Source organism: Ranitomeya variabilis, chromosome 4 (assembly GCF_051348905.1).
Source record: "Ranitomeya variabilis isolate aRanVar5 chromosome 4, aRanVar5.hap1, whole genome shotgun sequence".
Classification (NCBI taxonomy): domain Eukaryota; kingdom Metazoa; phylum Chordata; class Amphibia; order Anura; family Dendrobatidae; genus Ranitomeya; species Ranitomeya variabilis.
Genome location: NC_135235.1, coordinates 724,617,492 through 724,644,924, shown reverse-complemented (window position 1 = coordinate 724,644,924; position 27,433 = coordinate 724,617,492). Strand labels below are relative to the sequence as shown.

Below are 27,433 nucleotides of genomic sequence, written 5' to 3'. Positions count from 1 at the left end.
TCACCCACTGACTCGCTGGGATAAGAGCAGCTGTGGCTTCAGAGCTTCCAGTGCCAACTACCTCGACCTCTCCCTCGGACAGAGAGGAGGTAACGACAAACTGAGGAAGCTGTCAGTCCATTGAGGTACAAGGCCAGGTGCAGGGAAGGTCACAACCTGGCTTCTCCGAACATCTCCATGGAGCCAGGTGACCGGTGAGTCCCATTCCTGGCTTTCACAAATGTATCCACGGGCCACCGGTGGGTCCAAATCCTGACTACCCCAAATGCATTCACCGGTTCAGTGATTGTCAATGAAGCAGATGTATATTCTTTCAGCCGAGGCCTGGCTGGCATCCTGTAGAATGTCAGATCTGTGTCACTCGTGATAGAGCCACAATCTGGCAGCTATCCTGTAAAGTGTTCCTAGCTGTGGCTATGCAAAGAGTCTCTGGTTCTTTGGATCTCTTGGCTGTCTGGATGTATATTATTATAGGCAGTATCCCACTAATATAGCTCACAACTGTTGTCTTTCAAGCCAGCATCCAGCGGTCAAGAGGAAGACTTGATGAGGTTAACTCATATAGTTTGACCATTTAATCTATTTGCATAGTTCGTATTCCTTTGTTTTGTAAGTCAACAAGCCAGAAGACCCACACAATGGTCATTCAATAAATAAAGCAAACATCCATTGTTCAGTGACCCTGCATCAGTGTCTTGCAAAGAAAGCAGACAATAAGTTGTAGGTGCTGATGTAAGAGGCAAACATTAGCCATTTAAAATGATCAAAAATCAACATTTTAGACTCATGACAACAGCGTATGGTTTTTGACCAACTGAAGAACAATTGCATAAATTCAAAAGTCGTCATATAGATAACAGTCTATTCCTCCTGGCTTACTGAAAATAGACATCTGGTTAATTAAAATAAAGTGTTGTGTCATCATACCCTCATTTACATTTTTGCTAGACCTTGCACTTAGTGCATAGACTTTGAGTCTAGAAGTCCCACTTCCTAACAATTTTAAAAGAATGTTTATGAGACCCTCCTTTATGTCTAATACAGGGAGTATCAGAGAGTCCTTCTTCCTTCCAATTTTTGGAAGTTCTTGCACTGTCCGCTTAGGATTCGTGATTTTCAGAGTCCCTTCATAAATTAAACAGGATGTGTCTCACTATGTCACACACCACATGTCCAGATAAGGTATTAAAATGTTAAAATTACATTTACAGTGAATGTTTTTTTCACCATTGAAATCAATGAGAAAATGGAAAAATGCAGCAAAGAGGCTACGTGTAAACACAAAGTAAGGGGTGAAGGAGGCTTATTTTTTCTCTTTTTTTAAATTTCCTTATATACTGTACAAGAATGAATGTTTTCATTTGGATAAAAAGTGGTGTAATACTCCGACAACATTGATCCCAAAAGAGACCTGAGAGTCAGAGATGCATCCAGCCATCTTCCCCATGCTGTTCTCATTCCAATTTAGCACAGTTTTCATCCATTTCAGCAATTTTCCTGCCCCCTCAGTCTTCCTGGAAAAGTCTGCTGAACATGCGACCTGTTGACTCAAATATCGAGCACTGAAGTATTTTAGTGCTCGCTCATCGCTAATAATGACTGCTATCTGTGTGGGATTTTTGATGTTTAAAAGGGTTGTCCACTACTAGGACAACCCCTTCTTATTCCTCATGATTTTTTATTTATTTATTTAATCCCTTAAGAACCAGGGTTATTTCTGTTTTTGTGTTTCCATTTTTTGCTCCCCTTCTTCACACAGCCATAGCTTTTTTATTTTTCCGTCAATATGGCCATGTGAGGGCTTGTTTTTTGCATGACAAAATGTTCTTTTGAAAGGCATCATTGATTTTACCATACCATGTATGGGAAAATGGGAAAAAATACAAATGCGGTGAAATTGCAAGAAAAGTGCAATTCCACAACAGTTTTTTTTATTTTTTTATTACCATGTTCACTAAATTCTAAAACTGACCTGACATTATGATTTTCCAGGTCATTACAAGCTCACAGACACTAAACTTTTTTTATTTAAGTGGTGAAAAAAAATTCCAAAGTTTGTAAAAAACAAAACAAAAAATGTTGCCATTTTCCGAGACCCATAGCGTCTCTATTTCTCGGGACCTGGGGCTGGATTAGGGCTTATTTTTTGCACACCGGTCTGATGTTTTTATTGATGCCATTTTGGTGTAGATACAATCTTTTGATTGCCAGTTAATGCATTTTTTGCATTTGATTGCAATGTTGCAGCGACCAAAAAAACATAATTCTGGCGTTTCAATTTTTTTTCTCGCCACACCGTTTACTAATTGGATAATTTCTTTTTATATATTGATAGAGTGAATGCGGTGATCCCAAATATGTGTATATTTGTTTTTTTTTGTTTTTTTTTAATGGGAGCGATTTGAACTTTTATATTCTTGTATTTTTTAGTATTTTCAAAAACATTTTTTTTTTACTATCTATCTGCTCCAATAGTCCCCATGGGAGACTAGAAGCTGCACTTGTCTGATTGCCTCTGCTACATAGAGCAGGGCTGCAGCCCTGCTCTATGCAGCAGATATGCTCAGTTGCCATGAGCGCCGACCGCTGGGCGATGGTCATAGCTATATGGCTATGACAACCACAGGTGTCTCCTGCTGACCCCGGGTTGTCATGCCAACCCATTGGCGACCAGCGGTCATGTGGGAGGATTCTATCCATCATTGGACGTTAAGGGGTTAAAATAAAAATATTTATAGTCACCTCCCATGCTGGAGGGGCTTCTCCCCTGTGTGGATTCTATGATGTTTAACAAGTTGTGATTTCTTCACAAAACGTTTTCCACATTCTGAACAGGAAAAAGGCTTCTCCCCTGTGTGGGTTTTATGGTGGCTATCAAGAACCGATTTTTGGTTAAAACATTTCTCACATTCTGAACAGGAAAAAGGCTTCTCCCCTGTGTGGGTTTTATGGTGGCTATCAAGAACCGATTTTTGGTTAAAACATTTCCCACATTCTGAACAGAAAAAAGGCTTCTCCCCTGTGTGAATTCTCTGGTGCTTAACCAAATCTGATTTCTGGTTAAAACATTTCCCACATTCTGAACAGAAAAAAGGCTTCTCCCCTGTGTGTTGTCTCTGGTGTCTAACAAGATTTGATTTCGTCACAAAACATTTTCCACATTCTGAACAGAAAAAAGGCTTCTCCCCTGTGTGGAGTCTCTGATGTTCGATAAGATTTGATTTGTGTGCAAAACATTTCTCACATTCTAAACATGAATAAGGCTTCTCCCCTGTGTGAATTCTATGGTGGGCATTACGATGCCCTTTCTTATTAAAACATTTCCCACATTCTGAACATGAAAAAGGCTTATCCCCTGTGTGGTTTCTCTGGTGGCTATCAAGATTCGCTTTCTGGATAAAACATTTCCCACGTTCTGAACAGGAAAAAGGCTTCTTCCCTGTGTGGATTCTTTGGTGTTTATCAAGATGATGTTTCCAGTTAAAACATTTCCCACATTCTGAACATGAAAAAGACTTCCTTGCTTTAGGAGCAGTTTGTTTTTTAATGCCGCTTTTGGGTCTTTGATTTTCCTTAGTAGTCGGTAGTGAATCAGATGACAGATCTTTGCTGTGAAGGGATGATAGTATATCTGGAGTAATGGCATTCATTTCAATTGTATCCTGTGAGATCTCAAGATCATCTGATTTTAAAATTGAAGATGTCACCTGTCTCTCTGATCTCCAGGTACAGTCATCTGCCAAGAATAAAACCAATTATTTTTCAATAAAATATCCTTTGAACATTTCTCCTAAAACTGTAAAAATGGTAAGTTGATGTATAAGTAGAGGTTTTCAGCACATTTTTTTTTGTGCTGAAATCACTCCCCTCAGCTTATACTCGAGTGAGGTGTCCAGAACATGGAGGGGAAAGGCAGCGGCGGAGCAGTGGGTCACAGAGGTAGGACCCGGCTGCTGCGGCTAACTCCGGTGCCCGCTGCTAAAAATAAATGAATATTAATTTCTCTGTAATAGCTCGCGCAGTGTCAGGTGCAACAGCCGGTCCTGCAGCTGCCGGGAGGTCACGTTGTGCTGCTACTTAACAGAGATGAATATTCATTCTGAAAATTAATTTCTCTGAAGTAGCGGCACACATGACCGCCTGGCGGTTGACGCTGTGTGCGCTACTTAATACTCACTGTCCCACACACATAGTTCTGGCATTGGGAGCGGTGAGTATTCCGGAAGCTGTGCTCTGCTTGTGAGCAGCGCATGACGTCGCTGCCATGCAATGCTTACAAGCATAAAGCATCTGCTGGCATCGAGACAAGACGCTGCGAGGGAGCGAAGGAAGGTAAGTGTAATGGTTTATTTTTAATGTTTTTTGATGGGGGCCAATCATACAAGGATAGGGATGGGGCCATGCACACAAGGATAGGGATGGAGCCGTGTATACAAGGATAGGGATGAGGGCATGCAAGGATAGGCATGGAACTGTGCATACAAGAATAGGAATGGGGCCATGCATAGAAGGATAGGGATGGAGCCGTGTATACAAGGATAGGGATGGGGCCGTGCATACAAGGATAGGGATAGAGCCGTGCATACAAGGATAGGGGTGGAGCCATGCATACAAAAATAGTGATGGGACCATGCATACAAGGATAGGGATGGAGCCGTGTATACAAGGATAGGGATGGGGCCATGCATTCAAGGATAGGGATGGGGGCCAATCATACCAGGATAGGGATAAGGAGCCTTGCACACAAGAATAGGGATGAGGAGCCTTGCATGTAAGGATAGGGATGAGGAGCCATGCATACAAGGATAGGGATGAGGAGTCACGCATACAAGAATAGGGATGAGGGGACAATGCATACCCGGCTTATACTCGAGTCAATAAGTTTCCCACTTTTTTTTAGGTAAAATTAGGTGACTTGGCTTATACTCGGGTCGGCTTATACTCGAGTATATATGCAGCGCCCCAGAGTCCTGGTCATTGCAGTAACATCGCTCCGCCGCTAAGGGGAGTGATGGTACGTCTGATGGCACTAAAGGAGCTCACCTGACCAGGTACCACACACACTACACTTCACACTCCGGCCACCAGGGGGAGTGGTTCTATCTAGTAGGCCACTCCTCACACTCTGGTAAAACTGGGGGTTGGACAGGAAGACGGGGAGAAAGTAGCTGGGATGAGCTAGAGAGAGGACCTGTCAGGGATGGGATCCTGGCAGATTCTTAAGAAAGAACAAGAAGTAAAACGGGAATACAGAAAAGAGATGATAAGACCAGAAGGAGTCGTGCTGTTAGATCGAGGCAACATCCTTCTGAGGCGCAAATTCACGGTGGCCGGAACGCCGAGCAAGTAAGAGACTCTAAGCATTACTTCAAACCACAGCAGGGCAGTCAACTATAGGTTGGCTGTCTCACCTAAACACCTAAGCAGACAACGGAGGCAGCTGTGGGAGAGGGGCGACTCTAGGGTCCCGGAAGAACTCCAGGCCTACCCCATCATACGGGTGCGTCCTACCATATCAGCTGGGGGACGGAGAGAATGAACAGCAGGGACAGACACAGCAGTTGTGAGGACTATCCCGGGGTGCTCAGCAGGGAAGGACTACAACACACAGGCGCTAGAAGGTAGACACTGATTCCCACCTGTCAAGGGAGCTCTGGATGTGCCTTTGGACTGGCCGGTCTCAGCCAGCCCTGTTAACAGTGCTCTGGATTGAGTATCTTGAAAACCTCAGTAAAGAGGTAAAGAGACTGCTAAGGAAAAATAGTGAAAACCAGCTCACCTATTAGGCATTTGTTGTGGGGAAGCCCGGATACTGTGCAGTCATCACGTGGAACGATAAGATAAAAGGAAAAAGAAATCCAGCTTCCAAAAATATCAAAATTTATTGAAGATAAAATCCAAAGTTCTTTTTCAAGCTTTGAAAAAGAACTCACTGTTCGAAACGCGTAGCCTGCTGCTACTCATTCTCCTGTGAACCATGTCATTGGACTTTGGATTTTATCTTCAATAAATTTTGATATTTTTGGAAGCTGGATTTCTTTTTCCTTTTATCTTAAAGAGACTGCTACCCTGTGTCCTCGTTTATCATCGTGACCTGCATTGCACACCACCATCTACACCTTTCATTGGGTGCCCCTTAGCAGGGTCACGGACCGGGTCTAGCCACCGTGACAATCCCAGAACTGAGACAGAGAGGCCCGGTGCCGGGTACCCCTCGGCCCTGCGACAGTGGGGCTCTCCAACTTGACGTCACGAACAGGATCTACCTAAGCCTGAAGAATCAGGTCATGTGTGCCTTGGAACTGTGATTTATTGTGCTTGGACTGTGACTTATTGCAAAGACTGTGTATTGCCACTTGCCGCCAAGAGTTCCCGCCACAATTCGCCATCGTCGAGCATGGAGGGAGGAGCCTTAGCTTCGCGGGCAGAACCGGCAAAAGGAGCGCGGAACGAGAAAGCGCGGTAAAGCGTCAACCCCGGAAGAGGAACCCCGACCCCCAGCAGGTTAGTAGGAGAGAGGGACGGCCATGTCATGTTCTATGGATGCAAACAGAGACCGCAGGATAGCTTACGGGACTATGCTCTTAATCTCCAGGAGGCGCTGCGGGCCATTAAGCAAAGTGACCCCGGCAGCATGCAAGATGAGGATAAACTCCTGAAAGAGCGGTTCATTGAGGGGCTCCTGTGCAGCCACCAAAGGGGCCAACTGCACTTCTTGGCCATGCAGAATCCAGACCTGACTTTTGCGCAATTCAAGGATAAAGCCATCCAGGTGCTGCAGAAGCGACAGCCTAGCCGAGCGGTGCCGCCCAGGCGTCAAGCCCTCACGTACCACCAGGAGGTGATGCCGGATGCCCCAGCTGCCGCCGAGGCCGATGCCCAGATTCTGGAGGACGACTCCCCTGTAGGACTACGCCTCCAGATGCAGGAGCTGACCAAGAGCGTTGCTGCCCTAGCCCGGACCGTGTAGTCCCTACAGGATGCCCCCAAGGAGAAGACCCAGCTGGCCTCCAGGCCAGAGGATGTCCCCTGGATGCGACAGAGGATGACTCCGCCGACCAGAGGCCGGGACGACGATCGCTTTCATCAGGATGGACGACCCATCTGCCGCCGCTGTCACCAGGTGAGCAACCCGTGGGGCAAAGGGCCAACCCCCAGAAGTAGGACGATCAGGCCCGCAGCATTGGAGAGCCAAATACATTGGAGGGCGACCAGTTCTCCCTGTTGTGATTGACGGTATCCCCATGAATGCTTTGCTGGACACCGGTTCTCAGGTGACAACTATGCCTTACGTGCTTTATAAACGGTATTGGGAGGACACCGATATTACTCGTGGCCCCGATGACGATTTCACCATAATAGCCAGTAATTGTCAGCCATTGCCACAAGTGGGGTATAAAGAGGTCACCATCAAAGTGGGGCGGGTGGAATTGAAGGCCCAAGGGATTGCAATTGTTGATATTGACCGCCGTGAGTGTAATCCTATGATGACCATTGGTACTAATGTTATAGAAAATTGTCTTGCAGAAGTTATTGTCCTGTTACAACAGGTAGCAGAAACAGCTGGCTACAGTGAACAACGTGCCCTGCAAAGAGAAATCAGGGCCCTGATGCAAAGACAGCAGGTGGAGCTGACTGGTGTTGAAATTGGTCGTGTCACAGTGAGTGATTCAAAACCTATTGCGATACCCCCCAGGAGTGAGATGTTAATATGGTGTCGGGCAGCCATAGGCCTCAGGGGTAAGGACTACCAGGCCCTGGTAGAACCTGTATATTCAGACAATAGGCCTACTCTCCTAACAGCCAGGGGGGTGGTCAACGTCCGCCAGGGGAGGGTTCCAGTGCGTGTCCTTAATTGTGGGGAGGAAGAGATCCAACTCACCAAGTATGCCACCCTCGCCAAACTGTTCACTGTCAATAATAGTGTGATACAAACACCTGGACCCTTGGTCCCATCCAACCTGGCGGAGGACAACGGTTCTGCAGGGCACCCGAAAGATTGGTGTCGGGACTTGCATGTGGGCACTCACTCTACCCCACCAGAAACAGGGGGCCTACAGGGTGGTTCACGAGTACGAGCGGGTGTTTAGCAAACACCCCTTAGATTTTGGACAGGTAAAAGGGATCCAACATCATATCCCCACAGGAGATCATCGACCCATAAAGGAGAGATACCGCCCTGTACCCCCAGCTCATTACCAGTGTGCCAAGGACATGTTGCGAGAAATGAAGGAGGCTGGGGTGGTGAGAGACAGCTGTAGCCCCTGGGCAGCTCCATTAGTCCTTGTTAAAAAGAAAGATGGCACAATGAGGATGTGTGTTGATTATAGACAGTTGAATCGCATTACAGATAAGGATGCATACCCACTGCCCAGGATAGAGGAGTCTCTGGCTGCCTTAAAATCTGCTAACTACTTCTCTACCTTAGATCTCACAAGTGGGTACTGGCAGGTTCCCGTGGCGGAGGCGGACAAAGAGAAGACGGCCTTCACGACACAGATGGGTCTCTGCGAATTCAACTACATGCCCTTCGGATTGTGCAATGCCCCGGGGACGTTTCAGAGGATGATGGAGTGCTGTCTGGGGCACAAGAACTTTGAAACTGTACGGCTGTATCTGGATGATGTCATTGTCTTCTCTAAGACCTACGAAGACCATCTGAAGCACCTGGCCGAGGTGTTTGAAGCCCTGTCCAACTTCGGCTTAAAGGTGAAACCGTCCAAATGCCATTTGCTGAAACCCAAAGTGCAGTACCTGGGCCATGTGGTGAGTGCTGAAGGAGTGGCCCCAGACCCCGACAAGGTTACGGTGATCCAGGACTGGCCGAAACCCAGCAACCTCCATGAAGTCCGGCAGTTCCTCGGGCTGGTAGGCTACTACCGGAGGTTCATTAAGGACTTCACCAAGAAGGCCGCGCCGTTGCAAGACCTGTTGGTGGGCCAATCTAAGAAGACCAAGGGGAAGAACACCCCATTCGATTGGAACGAGGGGCTGGAAGGATCCTTCACTTGCTTGAAGTCGGCAATGACGGGAGAAGCGGTACTGGCCTACCCTGAATATGACCAACCGTTTGTGCTAGATACGGATGCCAGCAATGTAGGATTGGGAGCCGTGCTGTCCCAGGTCCAGAAAGGCAAGGAGAGAGTGATCGCTTACGCCAGCAGGAAGCTTCGTCCCACAGAAAGGAACCCTGACAACTACAGTTCCTTTAAGCTGGAATTCCTCGCCATCATCTGGGCAGTGACAGAGAGGTTCAAGCACTACCTGGCCTCGGCGAAATTCACTGTCTTCACGGACAACAATCCGCTGACGCACTTGGATACAGCCAAACTTGGGGCCTTGGAACAGCGGTGGATGGCCCGGCTGTCCAACTACGACTTCACCATCAAGTGCCGGGCAGGACGCAAGAACGCGAATGCCGATGCCTTGTCCAGGATGCCCAATTTGCCAGAAGCGGGAGAGGACCCGGAGGCACTTGAAGAGGTAGAGCTGCCCGCGTTCCACTGCCCCAAGGCCGCTCAGTGTTCCCATCATGTGAAGAACAGGCACAAGAATCAACAGGATGCCACGATGAATCCTCTACCCCATCACGGATGGGCAGAGACCCAGGATGGTGACCCCGTGGTCCGTTGGGTGAAAGAGCTCCTGACGCAGGCAGGTGTGCATCCCGGCCCGGATGATCCACAGGAAACACAACAGCTGTGGAAGGGGAGAAGTAAACTGTTTATTCACGATGGCAAGTTGTGCCGGAGAAGCATCGACCCACGTACTCATGAAATGGTATGGCAGATAGTGGTGCCAAGGCGAGATGCGCCCATGGTTCTGGGAGCCTACCACGATGGAGCCGGACACATCGGATGGAGGAAGCTGGATAGGCTACTGTTATGACCCCAATGGCAGAGGGTCTCAGAAATATCTACTAAGTCTGAAAACACAAAAACCAGCTCATAGGGCAGTGGTAACTGGGCTGACCATATATCTAATCCTAGCACCACAATTAACAGCAGCCGGGGAACGTGCCTACGTTGGTTCTAGACGTCTCGCGCCATCCGGAGAACTAACTAACCCTAGAAGGGAAAAGAAAGACCTTTCTTGCCTCCAGAGAAAAGACCCCAAAAGTTGGATACAAGCCCCCAACAAATAATAACGGTGAGGTAAGAGGAAAAGACAAACGTAAGAATGAGCTAGGTATTTAGCAAAGAGAGGCCCACTAGCTAATAGCAGAATATAGTAAGATAACTTATATGGTCAGCAAAAACCCTATCAAAAATATCCACGCTGGAAATTCAAGAACCCCCGAACCGTCTAACGGCCCGGGGGGAGAGCACCAGCCCCCTAGAGCTTCCAGCAAGGTCAGGAATCACATTTAGTACAAGCTGGACAAAAATGAGAGCAAGCAAATAACCCAAAAAACAAAGGAGCAGGACTTAGCTTAATTTAGCACGAACAGGGACCAGCAGATAGGAGCAAACAGAAAGGATCTGATTACAACGATGCCAGGCACTGGACTAAGGATCCAGGAAGTTTATATAGCAACACCCCTGGACTAACGGCCCAGGTGGGTGCAAACTGAGGGAAGAAACTCCCAGAGTAATATCACTAGTAACCACAAGAGGGAGCCAAAAAGTCTAATTCACAACAGTCCCCCCCCCCCTTAAGGAGGGGTCTCCGAACCCTCACCAAGACCACTAGGGCGACTCGAGATACATCAAATTTTTGTGATCAGTTAAGACCACCACCCGATGCTTAGCACCCTCGAGCCAATGACGCCACTCCTCAAATGCCCACTTCATGGCCAGCAACTCCCGATTGCCAACATCATAATTCCGCTCAGCAGGCGAAAACTTCCTAGAGAAGAAAGCACATGGTCTCATTACCAAGCAACCAGGGCCTCTCTGTGACAAAACGGCCCCTGCCCCAATCTCAGAAGCATCCACTTCGACCTGAAAGGGAAGTGAGACATCAGGCTGGCACAAAACAGGCGCCGGAGTAAACCGGCGTTTCAACTCCTGGAACGCCTCCACGGCTGCAGGAGCCCAGTTAGCAACATCAGAACCTTTCTTGGTCATATCCGTTAAAGGTTTAACAACGCTAGAAAAATTAGCGATAAAACGACGGTAGAAGTTAGCAAAACCCAAGAACTTCTGAAGACTCTTAACTGACGTGGGTTGAGTCCACTCATGAATAGCTCGGACCTTGACTGGGTCCATCTCCACAGCAGAAGGGGAAAAAATAAACCCCAAAAAGGGAACCTTCTGTACTCCAAAGAGACACTTTGAGCCCTTAACAAACAAAGCATTCTCACGCAAAACCTGAAACACCATTCTGACCTGCTCCACATGTGAGTCCCAATCTTCAGAGAAAACCAGAATATCATCCAGATAAACAATCATAAATTTATCCAGATACTTCCGGAAAATATCATGCATAAAGGACTGAAACACTGAGGGAGCATTAGAGAGCCCAAAAGGCATCACCAAGTACTCAAAATGACCTTCGGGCGTATTAAATGCAGTCTTCTATTCATCTCCTTGCTTAATGCGCACAAGGTTGTACGCACCACGAAGATCTATCTTGGTGAACCACTTGGCACCTTTAATCCGGGCAAACAAGTCCGACAACAGAGGCAAAGGATACTGAAATTTAACAGTGATTTTATTCAGAAGCCGATAGTCAATACAAGGTCTCAAAGATCCGTCCTTCTTGGCCACAAAAAAGAATCCCGCACCAAGAGGGGAAGAGGATGGACGGATATGCCCCTTCTCCAGAGACTCCTTGATATACGAACGCATTGCGGCATGCTCAGTTACAGACAGATTAAATAATCTTCCCTTAGGAAATTTACTACCTGGAATCAAATCTATGGCGCAGTCACAGTCCCTATGAGGAGGCAGAGCACCGGATCTGGACTCGCTGAACACATCCTGATAATCAGACAAATACTCAGGAACTTCCGAAGGAGTAGAGGAAGCAATAGACACCGGCGGGGAATCAGCATGAATTCCCTGACAGCCCCAACTTGACACAGACATTGCCTTCCAATCCAAGACTGGATTGTGGGTCTGTAACCATGGCAGCCCCAAAACGACCAAATCATGCATTTTATGCAGAACAAGAAAACAAATCACCTCCCGATGTTCAGGAGTCATGCACATGGTTACCTGCATCCAAAACTGCGGTTTATTTTCCGCCAATGGCGTAGCATCAATACCTCTAAGAGGAATAGGATTTACCAACGGTTCAAGAACAAAACCACAGCGCTTGGCAAATGACAGATCCATAAGACTCAGGGCAGCACCTGAATCCACAAACGCCATAACAGGGTAAGAAGACAATGAGCAAATTAAAGTCACAGACAAAATAAATTTAGGTTGCAAATTACCAATGGCGACAGGACTAACAACCCTTGTTAGGCGTTTAGAGCATGCTGATATAACATGTGTAGAATCACCACAGTAAAAACACAACCCATTCTGACGTCTATGATTTTTCCGCTCATTTCTAGTCTGAATTCTATCACATTGCATTAAATCAGGTGTTTGTTCAGACAACACCACCAGAGGATTAGCGGTTTTGCGCTCCCGCAAACACCGGTCAATTTGAATAGCCAGCGCCATGGAATCATTCAGACTTGTAGGAATGGGGAAACCCACCATCACATTCTTAATGGCTTCAGAAAGGCCATTTCTGAAATTTGCGGCCAGAGCACACTCATTCCACTGAGTAAGCACGGACCATTTCCGAAATTTTTGGCAATACACTTCAGCTTCATCCTGGCCCTGAGAAATAGCCAGCAAGGCTTTTTCTGCCTGAACTTCAAGATTGGGTTCCTCGTAAAGCAATCCGAGCGCCAGAAAAAACGCATCAATATTTGCCAATGCCGGATCTCCTGGCGCTAGCGAGAAAGCCCAATCCTGAGGGTCGCCCTGTAAAAAAGAAATAACAATTTTAACTTGCTGAGCTGAATCTCCAGATGAACGGGGTCTCAGAGAAAGAAACAATTTACAATTATTCTTGAAATTCCTAAACCTAAATCGGTCTCCACAAAACAGTTCAGGAATAGATATTTTAGGTTCAGACATAGGACTACTGGTAACAAAATCTTGTATGCCCTGCACACGAGCAGCAAGCTGGTCTACACTTGTAATCAAGGTCTGGACATTCATGTCTGCAGCAAGCACAAGCCACTCAAAGGTAAAGGGGAGAAAGAGAGGAAAAAAAAAAAAAAAAACTCAGAATTTCCTTTCTTATTATCCCACTTCTGCAATGCATAAACATTCAATGTTGGCCTGGCATACTGTTATGACCCCAATGGCAGAGGGTCTCAGAAATATCTACTAAGTCTGCAAACACAAAAACCAGCTCATAGGGCAGTGGTAACTGGGCTGACCATATATCTAATCCTAGCACCACAATTAACAGCAGCCGGGGAACGTGCCTACGTTGGTTCTAGACGTCTCGCGCCAGCCGGAGAACTAACTAACCCTAGAAGGGAAAAGAAAGGCCTTTCTTGCCTCCAGAGAAAAGACCCCAAAAGTTGGATACAAGCCCCCAACAAATAATAACGGTGAGGTAAGAGGAAAAGACAAATGTAAGAATGAGCTAGGTATTTAGCAAAGAGAGGCCCACTAGCTAATAGAATATAGTAAGATAACTTATATGGTCAGCAAAAACCCTATCAAAAATATCCACGCTGGAAATTCAAGAACCCCCGAACCGTCTAACGGCCCGGGGGGAGAACACCAGCCCCCTAGAGCTTCCAGCAAGGTCAAGAATCACATTTAGTACAAGCTGGACAAAAATGAGAGCAAGCAAATAACCCAAAAAACAAAGAAGCAGGACTTAGCTTAATTTAGCACGAACCGGGACCAGCAGATAGGAGCAAACAGAAAGGATCTGATTACAACGATGCCAGGCACTGGACTAAGGATCCAGGAAGTTTATATAGCAACACCCCTGGACTAACGGCCCAGGTGGGTGCAAACTGAGGGAAGAAACTCCCAGAGTAATATCACTAGTAACCACAAGAGGGAGCCAAAAAGTCTAATTCACAACAGGCTACTCCGAGGGAGGTTCTATTGGATTGGCATGAAGAGAGCCATCGAGAAGTGGTGTCAGGAGTGTGGTCCATGTACCCTGCGCAGGAAGGACCGTGACAGCCAACGGGCTCCCTTGCAGCCCATCATCACCAAACGGCCGCTCAAACTGGTTGCTGTTGTGAATTCTGTTCTTGGGCTCCCTCCGGTGGTTATAAGTGGCAGCGCTGCTGTCTTCAATCACAGCATTTCATCAGGTGGGTCCACTTAATGCTTTCCACTGGGCTATATAGTTTTGTTCCACCCTTTAGTCAGTGCCAGTTGTCCATTGTTCTTGGAGGATTCACATCTCTGCTTGGTCTCTCCTGCTTGCAGTTCATTTCTACCAAGATAAGTTCTGGCTTTGCTTTTTGCAGTCCACATGCTGTGGGCTTTATAGTTCAGTGCATTTCTATGTTTTGTTTTGTCCAGCTTGGTCTGTATAAGGACTTGCTCATCCAAGCTGGTATCTCTGGAGATGCAGATATACCCTCCATATCTTTAGTTAGATGTGGAGATTTTGTATTTTCTGTGGTGGATATTTTCTAGTGTTTTAGTGCTGACCGCATAGTACTCTGTCCTATCTTTTCTATCTAGCTAGAATGGCCTCCTTTGCTAAATCCTGACTTCAGTCTGTGTATGTTATTTCTCTCTCCTCTCACCGTCAATATTTGTGGGGGGCTGTCTATCCTTTGGGATTTTCTCTAAGGCAAGATAGTCTTTCTGTTTCTTTCTCTAGGGGTATTTAGTCCTCCAGCTGTGACGAGGTGTCTAGGGAGTGTCAGGAACATCCCACGGCTACTTCTAGTTGCGGTGTTAAGTTCAGGGTCTGCGGTCAGTACAGGTACCACCTTCTCCAGAGTACGTCTCATGCTGGTCCTAGGCCACCAGATCATAACAGTACAACTGGCCCACAATGAGTTAATTGCTTCTCAAAGGAAGGGAAGGAAAGTGCTGAGCCACTTTTTTTTCTGTAGTCTGTTGTGTCTTTTTTTCCCTCTTTACCTCTGGGTGGCTCAGGAGTTTGGCGCTGGCATGGATGTTCAGGGGTTGGCTTCTCGTGTGGATCAGCTTGCTGCTAGAGTACAGGGTATTTCTGATTATATCGTTCAGACCCCAGTTTTAGAGCCTAGAATTCCAACTCCTGATTTGTTTTTTGGGGACAGGTCCAAATTTTTGAGCTTTAAAAATAACTGTAAACTGTTTTTTGCTCTGAAACCACGTTCCTCTGGTGATCCCATACAGCAGGTTAAAATTGTCATTTCTCTGCTGCACGGTGATCCTCAGGATTGGGCATTTTCCCTGGAATCTGGGAATCCGGCTTTGATTAATGTAGACACCTTTTTTCAGGCACTAGGGTTATTGTATGATGAACCTAATTCAGTGGATCATGCTGAAAAGACCTTGTTGGCCCTGTGTCAGGGTCCAGAAGCGACAGAATCTTATTGCCAGAAATTTAGAAAATGGTCTGTGCTGACTAAATGGAATGAGGATGCCTTGGCGGCAATTTTGAGAAAGGGTCTTTCTGAGTCCGTTAAAGATGTTATGGTGGGGTTCCCCACGCCTGCTGGTCTGGGTGATTCTATGTCTCTGGCCATTCAGATTGATCGGCGCTTGCGCGAGCTGTTATGATCTGGTGGTTTAGGAGCAACATGGAACGTGCTCTGGAGGAGGTGGTACCTGTACTGACCGCAGTTCCTGAGCTTAACACAACACTAGAAGTAGCCGTGGGATGTTCCTCTCACTCCCTAGACACCTCGTCACAGCCGGAGGACTAACTACCCCTAAAGATAGAAACAGGAAAGCTATCTTGCCTCAGAAAAAATCCCCAAAGGATAGGCAGCCCCCCACAAATATTGACTGTGAGTGGAGAGGGAAATGACATACGCAGAATGAAACCAGGATGTAGCAAAGGAGGCCAGTCTAGCTAGATAGATAGAACAGGACAGAATACTGTGCTGTCAGTATTAAAAACTAGAAAAATCCACCACAGAGTTTACAAAAATCTCCACACCTGACTAAAGGTGTGGAGGGTAAATCTGCTTCCCAGAGCTTCCAGCTTAACTGAATAAATCCATACTGGCAAGCTGGACAAGAAAAAACATAGAAGTGCAGAATGATTAAGTCCACAAAAAGTGGACTGCAAAAGAACAAGCAAGGACTTATCTTTGCTGAACTGGTCAGAATATCAGGGAAATCCAAGCAGAGATGTGAATCCAAGCAGGAACCATTGACAACTGGCACAGGCTGAAGGATAGAACCAGGTTAAATAGCCGAGCCAGAAAGACAATCAGTGGAAGCAGCTGCTGACTGCTAAATCCAAGAAGCAGCCGTACTCACTTAAAACCACCAGTGGGAGCCCAAGAGCGGAATTCACAACAGCGAGCGCAGAGTTGTGCACACTATGGTGTTATCCTCCGAGCGGAGTACTGAGCCTATGCAGTGTGATAGGATTTTGTCTAGAGCTGAACGACAAGGATTCAGACGTCAGAATAGGTTGTGTTTTTACTGCGGCGATTCTGCTCATGTTATTTCTGATTGCCCTAAGCGTACAAAGAGAATCGCTAGTTCCGTTACCATCAGTACTGTACAACCTAAATTTCTGTTATCTGTGACCCTGATCTGCTCATTATCGTCATTTTCTGTCATGGCATTTGTGGATTCAGGCGCCGCTTTGAACTTAATGGACTTAGAATTTGCCAAACGTTGTGGTTTCCCCTTGCAGCCTTTGCAGAACCCTATTCCTTTGAGGGGTATTGATGCTACACCGTTGGCTAAAAATAAACCTCAGTTTTGGACACAGCTGACCATGTGCATGGCGTCAGCCCATCAGGAAGATTGTCGCTTTCTGGTGTTGCAGAATTTGTATGATGCTATTGTGCTGGGTTTCCCATGGTTACAGGTACATAATCCGGTGTTAGATTGGAAATCTATGTCTGTGACTAGTTGGGGTTGTCAGGGGGGTTCATGGTGACGTTCCTTTGATGTCAATTTCCTCTTCCCCTTCTTCTGAAATTCCTGAGTTTGTCAGATTTCCAGGATGTATTCGATGAACCCAAATCCAGTTCCCTTCCACCGCATAGGGACTGTGATTGTGCTATTGACTTGATTCCAGGCTGTAAGTTCCCTAAGGGCCGACTTTTCAACCTGTCTGTGCCAGAACATGCCGCCATGCGGAGTTATGTTAAGGAGTCTTTGGAGAAGGGGCATATTCGGCCATCTTCTTCACCTTTGGGAGCAGGTTTTTTTTTTGTTGCCAAGAAGGATGGCTCCTTGAGACCCTGTATTGATTATCGCCTCTTGAATAAGATCACGGTCAAATTCCAAAACCCTTTGCTTTCTGATTTGTTTGCTAGGATTAAGGGGGCTAGTTGGTTTACTAAGATTGACCTTCGAGGGGCATATAATCTTGTTCGTATTAAGCAGGGTGACGAATGGAAAACTGCGTTTAATACGCCCGAAGGCCATTTTGAATACCTTGTGATGCCATTCGGGCTCTCTAATGCTCCATCTGTGTTTCAGTACTTCATGCATAATATCTTTCGGAGTTATCTTGATAAATTCATGATTGTATATTTGGATGATATTTTGATTTTTTCCGATGATTAGGAGTCTCATGTGAAACAGGTCAGGATGGTATTTCAGATCCTTCATGATAATGCTTTATTTGTGAAGGGGTCTAAGTGCCTCTTTGGAGTGCAGAAGGTATCTTTTTTGGGCTTCATTTTTTCTCCATCATCTATAGAAATGGATCCAGTTAAGGTTCAGGCCATTCATGATTGGATTCAGCCCACATCCGTGAAGAGCCTTCAGAAATTTTTGGGCTTTGCTAATTTTTATTGCCGTTTCATTGCCAACTTCTCCAGTGTGGTTAAACCCCTGACCGATTTGACGAAGAAAGGCGCTGATGTGACAAATTGGTCCTCTGCGGCGGTTTCTGCCTTTCCGGAGCTTAAACACCGATTTACTTCTGCCCCTGTGTTACGTCAGCCGGATGTTTCTCTTCCTTTTCAAGTTGAGGTTGACGCTTCTGAGATTGGGGCAGGGGCCGTTTTGTATCAGAGGAATTCTGATGGTTCCTTGATGAAACCGTGTGCTTTCTTTTCTCGAAAGTTTTCGCCTGCAGAACGCAATTATGATGTTGGCAATCGTGAGTTGTTGGCTATGAAGTGGGCATTTGAGGAGTGGCGACATTGGCTTGAGGGGGCCAAGCACCGTATTGTGGTCTTGACCGATCATAAGAATCTGATTTACCTCGAGTCTGCCAAGCGGCTGAATCCTAGACAGGCTCGATGGTCCCTGTTTTTCTCCCGTTTTGATTTTGTGGTCTCGTATCTTCCGGGTTCTAAGAATGTTAAGGTGGATGCCCTCTCTAGGAGCTTTTTGCCTGATTCTCCTGCGGTCCTTGAGCCGGTCGGTATTCTGAAGGAAGGGGTGATTATTTCTGCCATCTCCCCTGATTTATGACAGGTTCTTCAGGAATTTCAGGCTGATAAACCGGACCGCTGTCCAGTGGGGAAACTGTTTGTTCCTGATAGATGGACTAGTAAAGTAATTTCTGAGGTTCATTGTTCTGTGTTGGCTGGCCATCCTGGGATTTTTGGTACCAGAGAATTGGTTGGTAGGTCCTTTTGGTGGCCTTCTTTGTCACGGGATGTGCGTTCTTTTGTGCAGTCCTGTGGGACTTGTGCGCGGGCTAAGCCTTGCTGTTCCCGCGCTAGTGGGTTGCTTTTGCCTTTGCCGGTCCCTGAGAGGCCTTGGACGCATATTTCTATGGATTTTATTTCAGATCTTCCGGTTTCCCAGAGGATGTCGGTTATCTGGGTGGTTTGTGACCGGTTTTCTAAGATGGTTCATTTGGTACCTTTGCCTAAATTGCCTTCCTCTTCTGATTTGGTTCCGTTGTTTTTTCAGCATGTGGTTCGTTTGCATGGTATTCTGGAGAATATTGTGTCCGACAGACGTTCCCAGTTTGTCTCTAGGTTTTGGCGAGCCTTTTGTGCTAGCCTGGGCATTGATTTGTCTTTTTCTTCCGTATTTCATCCTCAGACAAATGGCCAAACCAAGCGAACTAATCAGATTTTGGAAACTTATTTGAGATGCTTTGTGTCTGCTGATCAGGATGATTGGGTGTTTTTCTTGCCATTGGCCGAGTTTGCCCTTAATAATCGGGCTAGTTCTGCTACCTTGGTTTCGCCCTTCTTTTGCAATTCTGGTTTTCATCCTCGTTTTTCTTCAGGGCAGGTTGAGCCTTCTGATTGTCCTGGGGTGGATTCTGTGGTTGACAGGTTGCAGCAAATTTGGGCTCATGTGGTGGACAATTTGGTGTTGTCTCAGGAGGAGGCTCAGCGTTTTGCTAACCGTCGTCGGTGTGTTGGTTCCCTGCTTCGGGTTGGGGATTTGGTCTGGTTGTCTTCCCGTCATGTTCCTATGAAGGTTTCTTCCCCTAAGTTCAAGCATCGGTTTATTGGCCCATATAGGATTTCTGAGATTATTAATCCTGTGTCTTTTCGTTTGGCCCTTCCAGCCTCTTTTTCCATCCATAATGTTTTTCATAGATTTTTGTTGCGGAAATATGTGGTGCCCGTTGTCCCCTCTGTTGATCCTCCTGCCCCGGTGTTGATTGATGGGGAGTTGGAGTATGTGGTTGAGAAGATTTTGGATTCTCGTTTTTCGAGGCAGAGGCTTCAGTATCTTGTCAAGTGGAAGGGTTATGGCCAGGAGGATAATTCTTGGGTTGTTGCCTCCGATGTTCATGCTGACGATTTGGTTTGTGCCTTTCATTTGGCTCGTCCTGATCGGCCTGGGGGCTCTGGTGAGGGTTCGGTGACCCCTCCTCAAGGGGGGGGGGTACTGTTGTGAATTCTGTTCTTGGGCTCCCTCCGGTGGTTATAAGTGGCAGCGCTGCTGTCTTCAATCACAGCATTTCATCAGGTGCCTAATGCTTTCCACTGGGCTATATAGTTTTGTTCCACCCTTTAGTCAGTGCCAGTTGTCCATTGTTCTTGGAGGATTCACATCTCTGCTTGGTCTCTCCTGCTTGCAGTTCATTTCTACCAAGATAAGTTCTGGCTTTGCTTTTTGCAGTCCACATGCTGTGGGCTTTATAGTTCAGTGCATTTCTATGTTTTGTCTTGTCCAGCTTGGTCTGTATAAGGACTTGCTCATCCAAGCTGGTATCTCTGGAGATGCAGATATACCCTCCATATCTTTAGTTAGATGTGGAGATTTTGTATTTTCTGTGGTGGATATTTTCTAGTGTTTTAGTGCTGACCGCATAGTACTCTGTCCTATCTTTTCTATGTAGCTAGAATGGCCTCCTTTGCTAAATCCTGACTTCAGTCTGTGTATGTTATTTCTCTTTCCTCTCACCGTCAATATTTGTGGGGGGCTGTCTATCCTTTGGGGATTTTCTCTGAGGCAAGATAGTCTTTCTGTTTCTTTCTCTAGGGGTATTTAGTCCTCTGGCTGTGACGAGGTGTCTAGGGAGTGTCAGGAACATCCCATGGCTACTTCTAGTTGCGGTGTTAAGTTCAGGGTCTGCGGTCAGTACAGGTACCACCTTCTCCAGAGTACGTCTCATGCTGCTCCTAGGCCACCAGATCATAACAGGTTGCGCTGGATCATGTGAAGCTAATGCCTAGCCGGTCAGGCTATGTCTACGCTCTTACCATCGTGGATCACTACTCCAGGTTTTTGGTGGTTGTACCTGTCAAGGATCTAACGGCCAGGACGGCCGCCAAAGCATTCCAGCAGTACTTTTGTAGGCCCCATTGGTACCCGGAGAAGGTACTGACCGATCAGGGACCAGCATTTAAAGCAGAGGTGTTCCAGGAGTTCTGCAATCTGTACGGGTGTAAGAAGATCCGAACCACACCGTATCATCCCCAGACCAACGGGATGTGTGAAAAGATGAACCAAGTGGTGATCGACTTACTGAAGACCTTACCTGTAGAGGAGCGGAACTTGTGGCCAACCAAGTTGTCTGACTTGGTGGACATATACAATCACATTCCAGTGAATTGCACCAACTGCACTCCAGCGTATCTGATGCGAGGAAGATCTAGCAAGTTACCCGTTGATCTGGACATGGGGGTCCTGACCCCCAAAGATACCTCGCCGGATGCAGATTGGGATGCAGAGAGGCAGCGGAGGTACCGCCAAGTACAGGAATGCATGGAAAGAAGTCTCGCTCAGGCCAGACAGAAACAAGAAAGAGACTACAACCAGTATGCTCCTGCGATTCCCTTGTCACCTGGTGAGCAAGTACTCAAACGAAAGAGGAGACTACACAAACTTGATGACCAATGGGAAGCGGAACCCTATACCATCCTGCCATCTGATTTCGACAACACGAAGGTCTGTCTCATCAGCAAGGAAGGAGGGGAGACCTCGACGGCAATATCCAGGGACCACCTTAAAATCTGCCCCGATAAGTTGAGAGAGAGGGAACCGGATCCAGGAACCTCCCCACCTGTAGAAGAGGAGAAGATGATACACACTGTTCTTGGCGATTTTTCCCAGTCCTGGACTCAGATAAATCAGGCCATCGTGGTACCTGTCCTAACGTTCCGGCAACCAAGCCCACCAGAACTAAAGGTGGTACCAGATCAACCAAACCAACAATCTCAGCAGATCCCGCCTGAAGATGCCATGCCAACCGTTTAACCAGCAAGTCCTCCCTCTGCTATCGGTGAATCTGACGTACCCACTGTCGATAACAGCAGCCCTGAGAACTCCAGCCTGCCAGTGCTACCCAGACTCACTAGAAGCGTAGCTAGGAGACAGTGCACTACACCAGCGGTAGTCAGCATAGCGGGCCCCGTTAGGCCAATAGCAACCCCTGCGCTGCGAAGGTCTACGCGTAGCACTAAGAACCAAACTCTCCTTCGCTACAAAACTTGAAGGTATTAACGAGAGTTGTCATTTGGTTAAGAATGTTTGTGTAAATATCTGTGTTACAGGTTTAAAAATGGACAATGGAGTAATGGACAGTGAATTGCTCCAAAACTTTCAAAAGGGGACCCCTTTGTTTACCCGGGGTCCCCGCTGTTTCAACCAATGAACTGAGAGTCATAAACTGTGCATGACCTAACTTCCGCAACGTTCAAGAGTCCTCACCTCCCATAAAGGGAAGCATTGTTATGTTTAATTGTTTATGATATTTCAAAATTTTGTGTATTTTCTGTTAACATGTATTGTTGTTCTTATTTTCCCAGTCTGGGAGTACTGGATTTAACCGGGGGGGAGTGCAGCGCCCCAGAGTCCTGGTCGTTGCAGTAACATCGCTCCGCCGCTAAGGGGAGTGATGGTACGTCTGATGGCACTAAAGGAGCTCACCTGACCAGGTACCACACACTACACTTCACACTCCGGCCACCACGGGGAGTGGTTCTATCTAGTAGGCCACTCCTCACACTCTGGTAAAACTGGGGGTTGGACAGGAAGACGGGGAGAAAGTAGCTGGGACGAGCCAGAGAGAGGACCTGTCAGGGATGGGATCCTGGCAGATTCTTAAGAAAGAACAAGAAGTAAAATGGGAATACAGAAAAGAGGTGATAAGACCAGAAGGAGTCGTGCTGTTAGATCGAGGCAACATCCTTCTGAGGCGCAAATTCACGGTGGCCGGAACGCCAAGCAAGTAAGAGACTCTAAGCATTACTTCAAACCACGGCAGGGCAGTCAACTATAGGTTGGCTGTCTCACCTAAACACCTAAGCAGACAACGGAGGCAGCTGTGGGAGAGGGGCGACTCTAGGGTCCCGGAAGAACTCCAGGCCTACCCCGTCATATGGGTGCTTCCTACCATATCAGCTGGGGGACGGAGAGAACGAACAGCAGGGACAGACACAGCAGTTGTGAGGACTATCCCGGGGTGCTCAGCAGGGAAGGACTACAACACACAGGCGCTAGAAGGTAGACACTGATTCCCACCTGTCAAGGGAGCTCTGGATGTGCCTTGACGAAACTGCGGGGGCAGTGAAACGCGCGTCGAGGTGAGCTACGGGACCACTGATACCGCCCATACTTCACCATGGCTGCAGGTATATGATGCATGTATTATGGTATCCCCCATTAATGTTTATTATTTCACTTGGGGGCATCACTATTATCTTACCATCAGGCAAATAGTGCTATATATATTTCAGGGTTAGTTTTTCTAGCAATTGGCTTTGCATTTTTTGGCGGTATTTTATGTGGATGGCATATAATTACTGGTGGCATTTACCCACATTGTTACTCTCATATGCACTTTATGTGGGCTCCCATATCTTTGGGTGTGCCACAATTTTTGACCGCTCTATAACACAAAAACCCTGGGATTTTTCAGTACTATAGCTTGCTTATTGTGCTCTACCTGCGGACGTGGTGTCTGGTGTTTGGGTGGTCTATTGTGGCCCCATCGGCTCTCTCTACAGTACATAGCCGATCCCATTTCCTCGCCTAGGTATAGGATATTGTTATCTTTCATGTTGTATGTTGATATTTTTATATGTTGCATATTTCAGATGGGTATTTAATAAATGTATACATTTATTTATACATGTGTACCTTCTGTTGTTCTCTATTGGTTTATACTGATTCCCACCTGTCAAGGGAGCTCTGGATGTGCCTTTGGACCGGTCGGTCTCAGCCAGCCCTGTTAACAGTGCTCTGGATTGAGTATCTTGAAAACCTCAGTAAAGAGACTGCTACCCTGTGTCCTCGTTATTCATCGCGACCTGCATTGCACACCACCATCTACACCTTTCATTGGGCGCCCCTTAGCAGGGTCACGGACCGGGTCTAGCCAACGTGACAATCCCAGAACTGAGACAGAGAGGCCCGGTGCCGGGTACCCCTCGTGTTGTGAATTCTGCTTTTGGGCTCCCTCCGGTGGTTGTAGGTTGTAATGCAGTTGTCCCTGGGTTGCATTCCTGGTCAGGTGTATCTGCTGATTGCAGTTCTGACTGGGGTATTTAGGCGTGCAGGATTCATTAGTCCTTGCCAGTTGTCCATGGTTGTTGGGAGGTTTTGGTCCTTGTTTAGTTCCTTCTGCCTTACTGCCAAATCAGCAAAGATAAGTGTCTGGTTTTTGTTTCTGTGGCACACATGCTGTGTGCTTAATAATTCAGTGCTATGCATTGTTTTTTTTGTCCAGCTTAGATTGTGTCAGTATTTTCCCAGTCTTGTTGGATTCTCTGGAGAGGCAGATATACATTCCATGTCTTTAGTTAGATTGTGGAACTTTTTGTATTATTTGCTGTGGATATTTTTGGAAGGGTTTTAATACTGACCGCTTAGTATTCTGTCCTATCTTTCCCTATTTAGCTAGAGTGTCCTCTTTTGCCGAATCCTGTTTTCTGCCTGCGTGTGTCTTTCCTCTCCTACTCACAGTCAATATTCGTGGGGGGCTGCCTATCCTTTGGGGTTCTGCTCTGAGGCAAGGTAGTATTCCTATTTCCATCTATAGGGGTATTTAGTCCTCCGGCTGTGTCGAGGTGTCTAGGGTTTGTTAGGCACACCCCACGGATACTTCTAGTTGCGGTGTTAGTTCAGGTTTTGCGGTCAGTACAGTTTCCACCTACTCCAGAGAAAGTTCATGCGGCTCCAAAGTCACCGGATCAGAACACCAGCTATATGTATCCTGACCTGGAGGAGGAGTTAGGTTAGTTGGAGAAGAACACTGAAGTGGAAGGACGTCTAGGAGAGCCGCAGAGCAGGAGAGAGGTCTGACAGTCACGAGGGAGCTGCAGCCTCTGGGAAAGGAGAAAGAACCTGGAGGGTTGGATGTGGAGTACCTGGAGAGGAAAGGAGCAAAGGAGAGGAACAGGGCTCAGAGGGGAACTGTTACCGGGCACCCTCAAAGCCGAAGCGCAGGAACCAGGTACAGAGAGCCCGAGGCTTTTGTGGAACTCTAGGACACAGAGCAGAACCGGAGGGCCAGGAACTGTATGTAACTGGCCCACACCTCACCTGAGACGCAGCAGCACCTAGGAGCCCGGAGCATGATAAAGTCCCTGTAAAACGGCTCGAGCTGCCCGTCGTGCAGGTATCTGTCCCAGGACAGGGGGAAAGTGGAGGACCCTGTAAAAAACTTCAGGCAGCAGGGACTTCATCTTTAAGAGGCACTAGAGGAAAGGCTCACGGACATCACCTGGAGAAGGGGACCCTCCATTGCCTCTGAGCTGGCTGGGCCATACCACCACCCGTGCCTGGTGCCCTGGACTGTGGCCAGCCAACTGCAGTAAACCAGGTAAAGACTTACAACTTATGTCCTATCTTTATTCACCGGCACATACCATCCACGCCTTACATCTTAGGACCCTGCTTCACCTGTGGGAAGTGTAACATCAGTGCTGCCACAACATCCCCCAGAGGACTCCTTTAATGCAGCGTCGGTCCCACTATTGACCGAACTCCACAGGTGGCATCACGACAGACTTTAAACAATTTTCCCTGAAAACACCATTCCCCTTTAACGTTGAGGCCCAGGCACACGATCCGGGTCGCAGCCACCGTGACATTCCCCCTCGAGACCGGACCCGATACAGAGTACCCCACTGCCCTGGGGGCGACTCATTATCATTTCCAAAATGGAGTTATTTTATGAGGTTTTGAACTGCTCTGGTTTTCTGCATTTTGTCATAATAAGGCTTGTGAAAATGGTGCGTACCATCTCGCCTGGGATCCGCACCTGCCACCTCTACTTCTGTCACCAGGCATGGCCTCATTCATTCTACAGGCAGCACTGGGGATGGAAGAGATATCGGAACCAGAAGCTCTGGATGGTGCAGGCTCTGTTCAGCCACTTAGATTAGGGTTGCTGTGAACTGTAGTGCCATCCAGTCAGGCATTATGGTTGTGTGTGCTGTCCATCTGGAGTAATCTGCTTCCTGCGTTCGCCAATTGGAGAGCACCCCACCCTACTAAAGCTCAAAGCAAATTGCAGGAAGATGCCAGATACAGCCTTGTTCTCCTCTGGTTCAGTCCTCTGTGCTAAACTGCCGTGACCCCTTAATCTTGCTTCTTATGATTTTGTATTTTCTCTGCCCTCGTGGATCTGACCCAACTACTTGACTATTCATCATCCCACCTCACTCCACAGAACAGCAGGTAACACCATGGCCCAAGCCTAGGGATCTCTGTGTAAGAACAGATCCATGTAAAGAATGTTGAGCAAGGCAATGCTTGGGATCTGCAAAGCTGAGTAGATAGTGCCAAGCCTGATTGTGGTAGCCATATTTTGAGCTGCCAGGTAACCAATATATTGCATCTGGAATCTATTCCAACAAGATATGCATTCAAATAGCTAAATGGCGCTCCTTCCCTTCTTAACCCTGCCATGTGCCCAGACAGTAGTGTACAACCGTATACAGGGTATTGTTGGATTTAAGAGATGTTTAAAATAATTTGTGAGGTCCATTTGTTTCCTATTATCCTTTGTGAAGAATTCCAAAGTTATCACCACAAAAAGCGACATGTCAGATGTGAAAAATTGGAGTATTTTGGGCAGTAACTACTGTAGTCAAAAACTGTGACTATGGACAATAACACATCTATCAAAATGTTCAAACTCAACAGTCTTCATCAGTAAAATATGAGTAGTGGTATCAACTCTCTGGAGTAATTAGAGTATGGGGCTTGGTGGCTCTTGGCAATCTAAACTATCATAAGGGCCAATATTTTTTATCAGATGAGTTTCAAGAAAAAATATTAGACATTTAAAGAGAACTATTTATAATACTGCAGAGCTGGGGCATCTTCAAATTTAGATCTCGCACATTTGGAAGAGGTAATGGAGACTTTAAAAAAAAAATAAAAATACCAGAGAGTTCCAAACTTACAAACTCACCTGAGGCAGGCTGATCCTACCACAATCAAACTATCAACCAGAATGAACAGGTAAAAAAAAAAACAACATAGAACAAAAAATATGTTACATCTCCTCCAAAAAAGTATGTACGAGGGGAGAACTCCAACACTAAACTGGAGTTGCACTCGTTTATGGTGGTCCATTGGAGCTACTGAGTCCTGACCAGAAGACTAGAGAAATTATTAGTGCCCCCATTTTAGGAGAGACTGTGAAGTAATCTGAATTCCTTAGGATGGAAAACATAATGGAATTTATGACGTGGAGTGAATCTATGAAACCAGGGCTCGAACCATGCCAACACATCTCCTGCAGGCGTGAATAAATGTATATTACAGCCATCAGCCACGCACAGCTTAGAGATATATCATGGCACAGGTGTAATGCTTTATATGTAGTTTATCACAATCCTTCTTGATATTAGTTCGTTTTTAATACAAAGTGAAAAGTCAGGAGAAAGGGAAACTCTGTTGTTATTGTACAGAAATTCACACTCGGCCCTCAC

General features: G+C 46.7%; 1 protein-coding gene across 1 annotated transcript in view; it reads right to left on the bottom strand.

The window, feature by feature from the left end:
- Positions 1-2,564: 2,564 nt before the first annotated feature.
- The window catches only part of LOC143766675 (uncharacterized), a 28,004-nt gene continuing 3,135 nt past the window's right edge, over positions 2,565-27,433 (bottom strand). Inside the window, exon 2 of the mRNA XM_077254528.1 lies at positions 2,565-3,736. Coding sequence (XP_077110643.1) covers positions 2,739-3,650 — 912 coding nt within the window. The 5' untranslated portion in view covers positions 3,651-3,736 and the 3' untranslated portion in view covers positions 2,565-2,738. The remainder of the gene's footprint in view (positions 3,737-27,433) is intronic.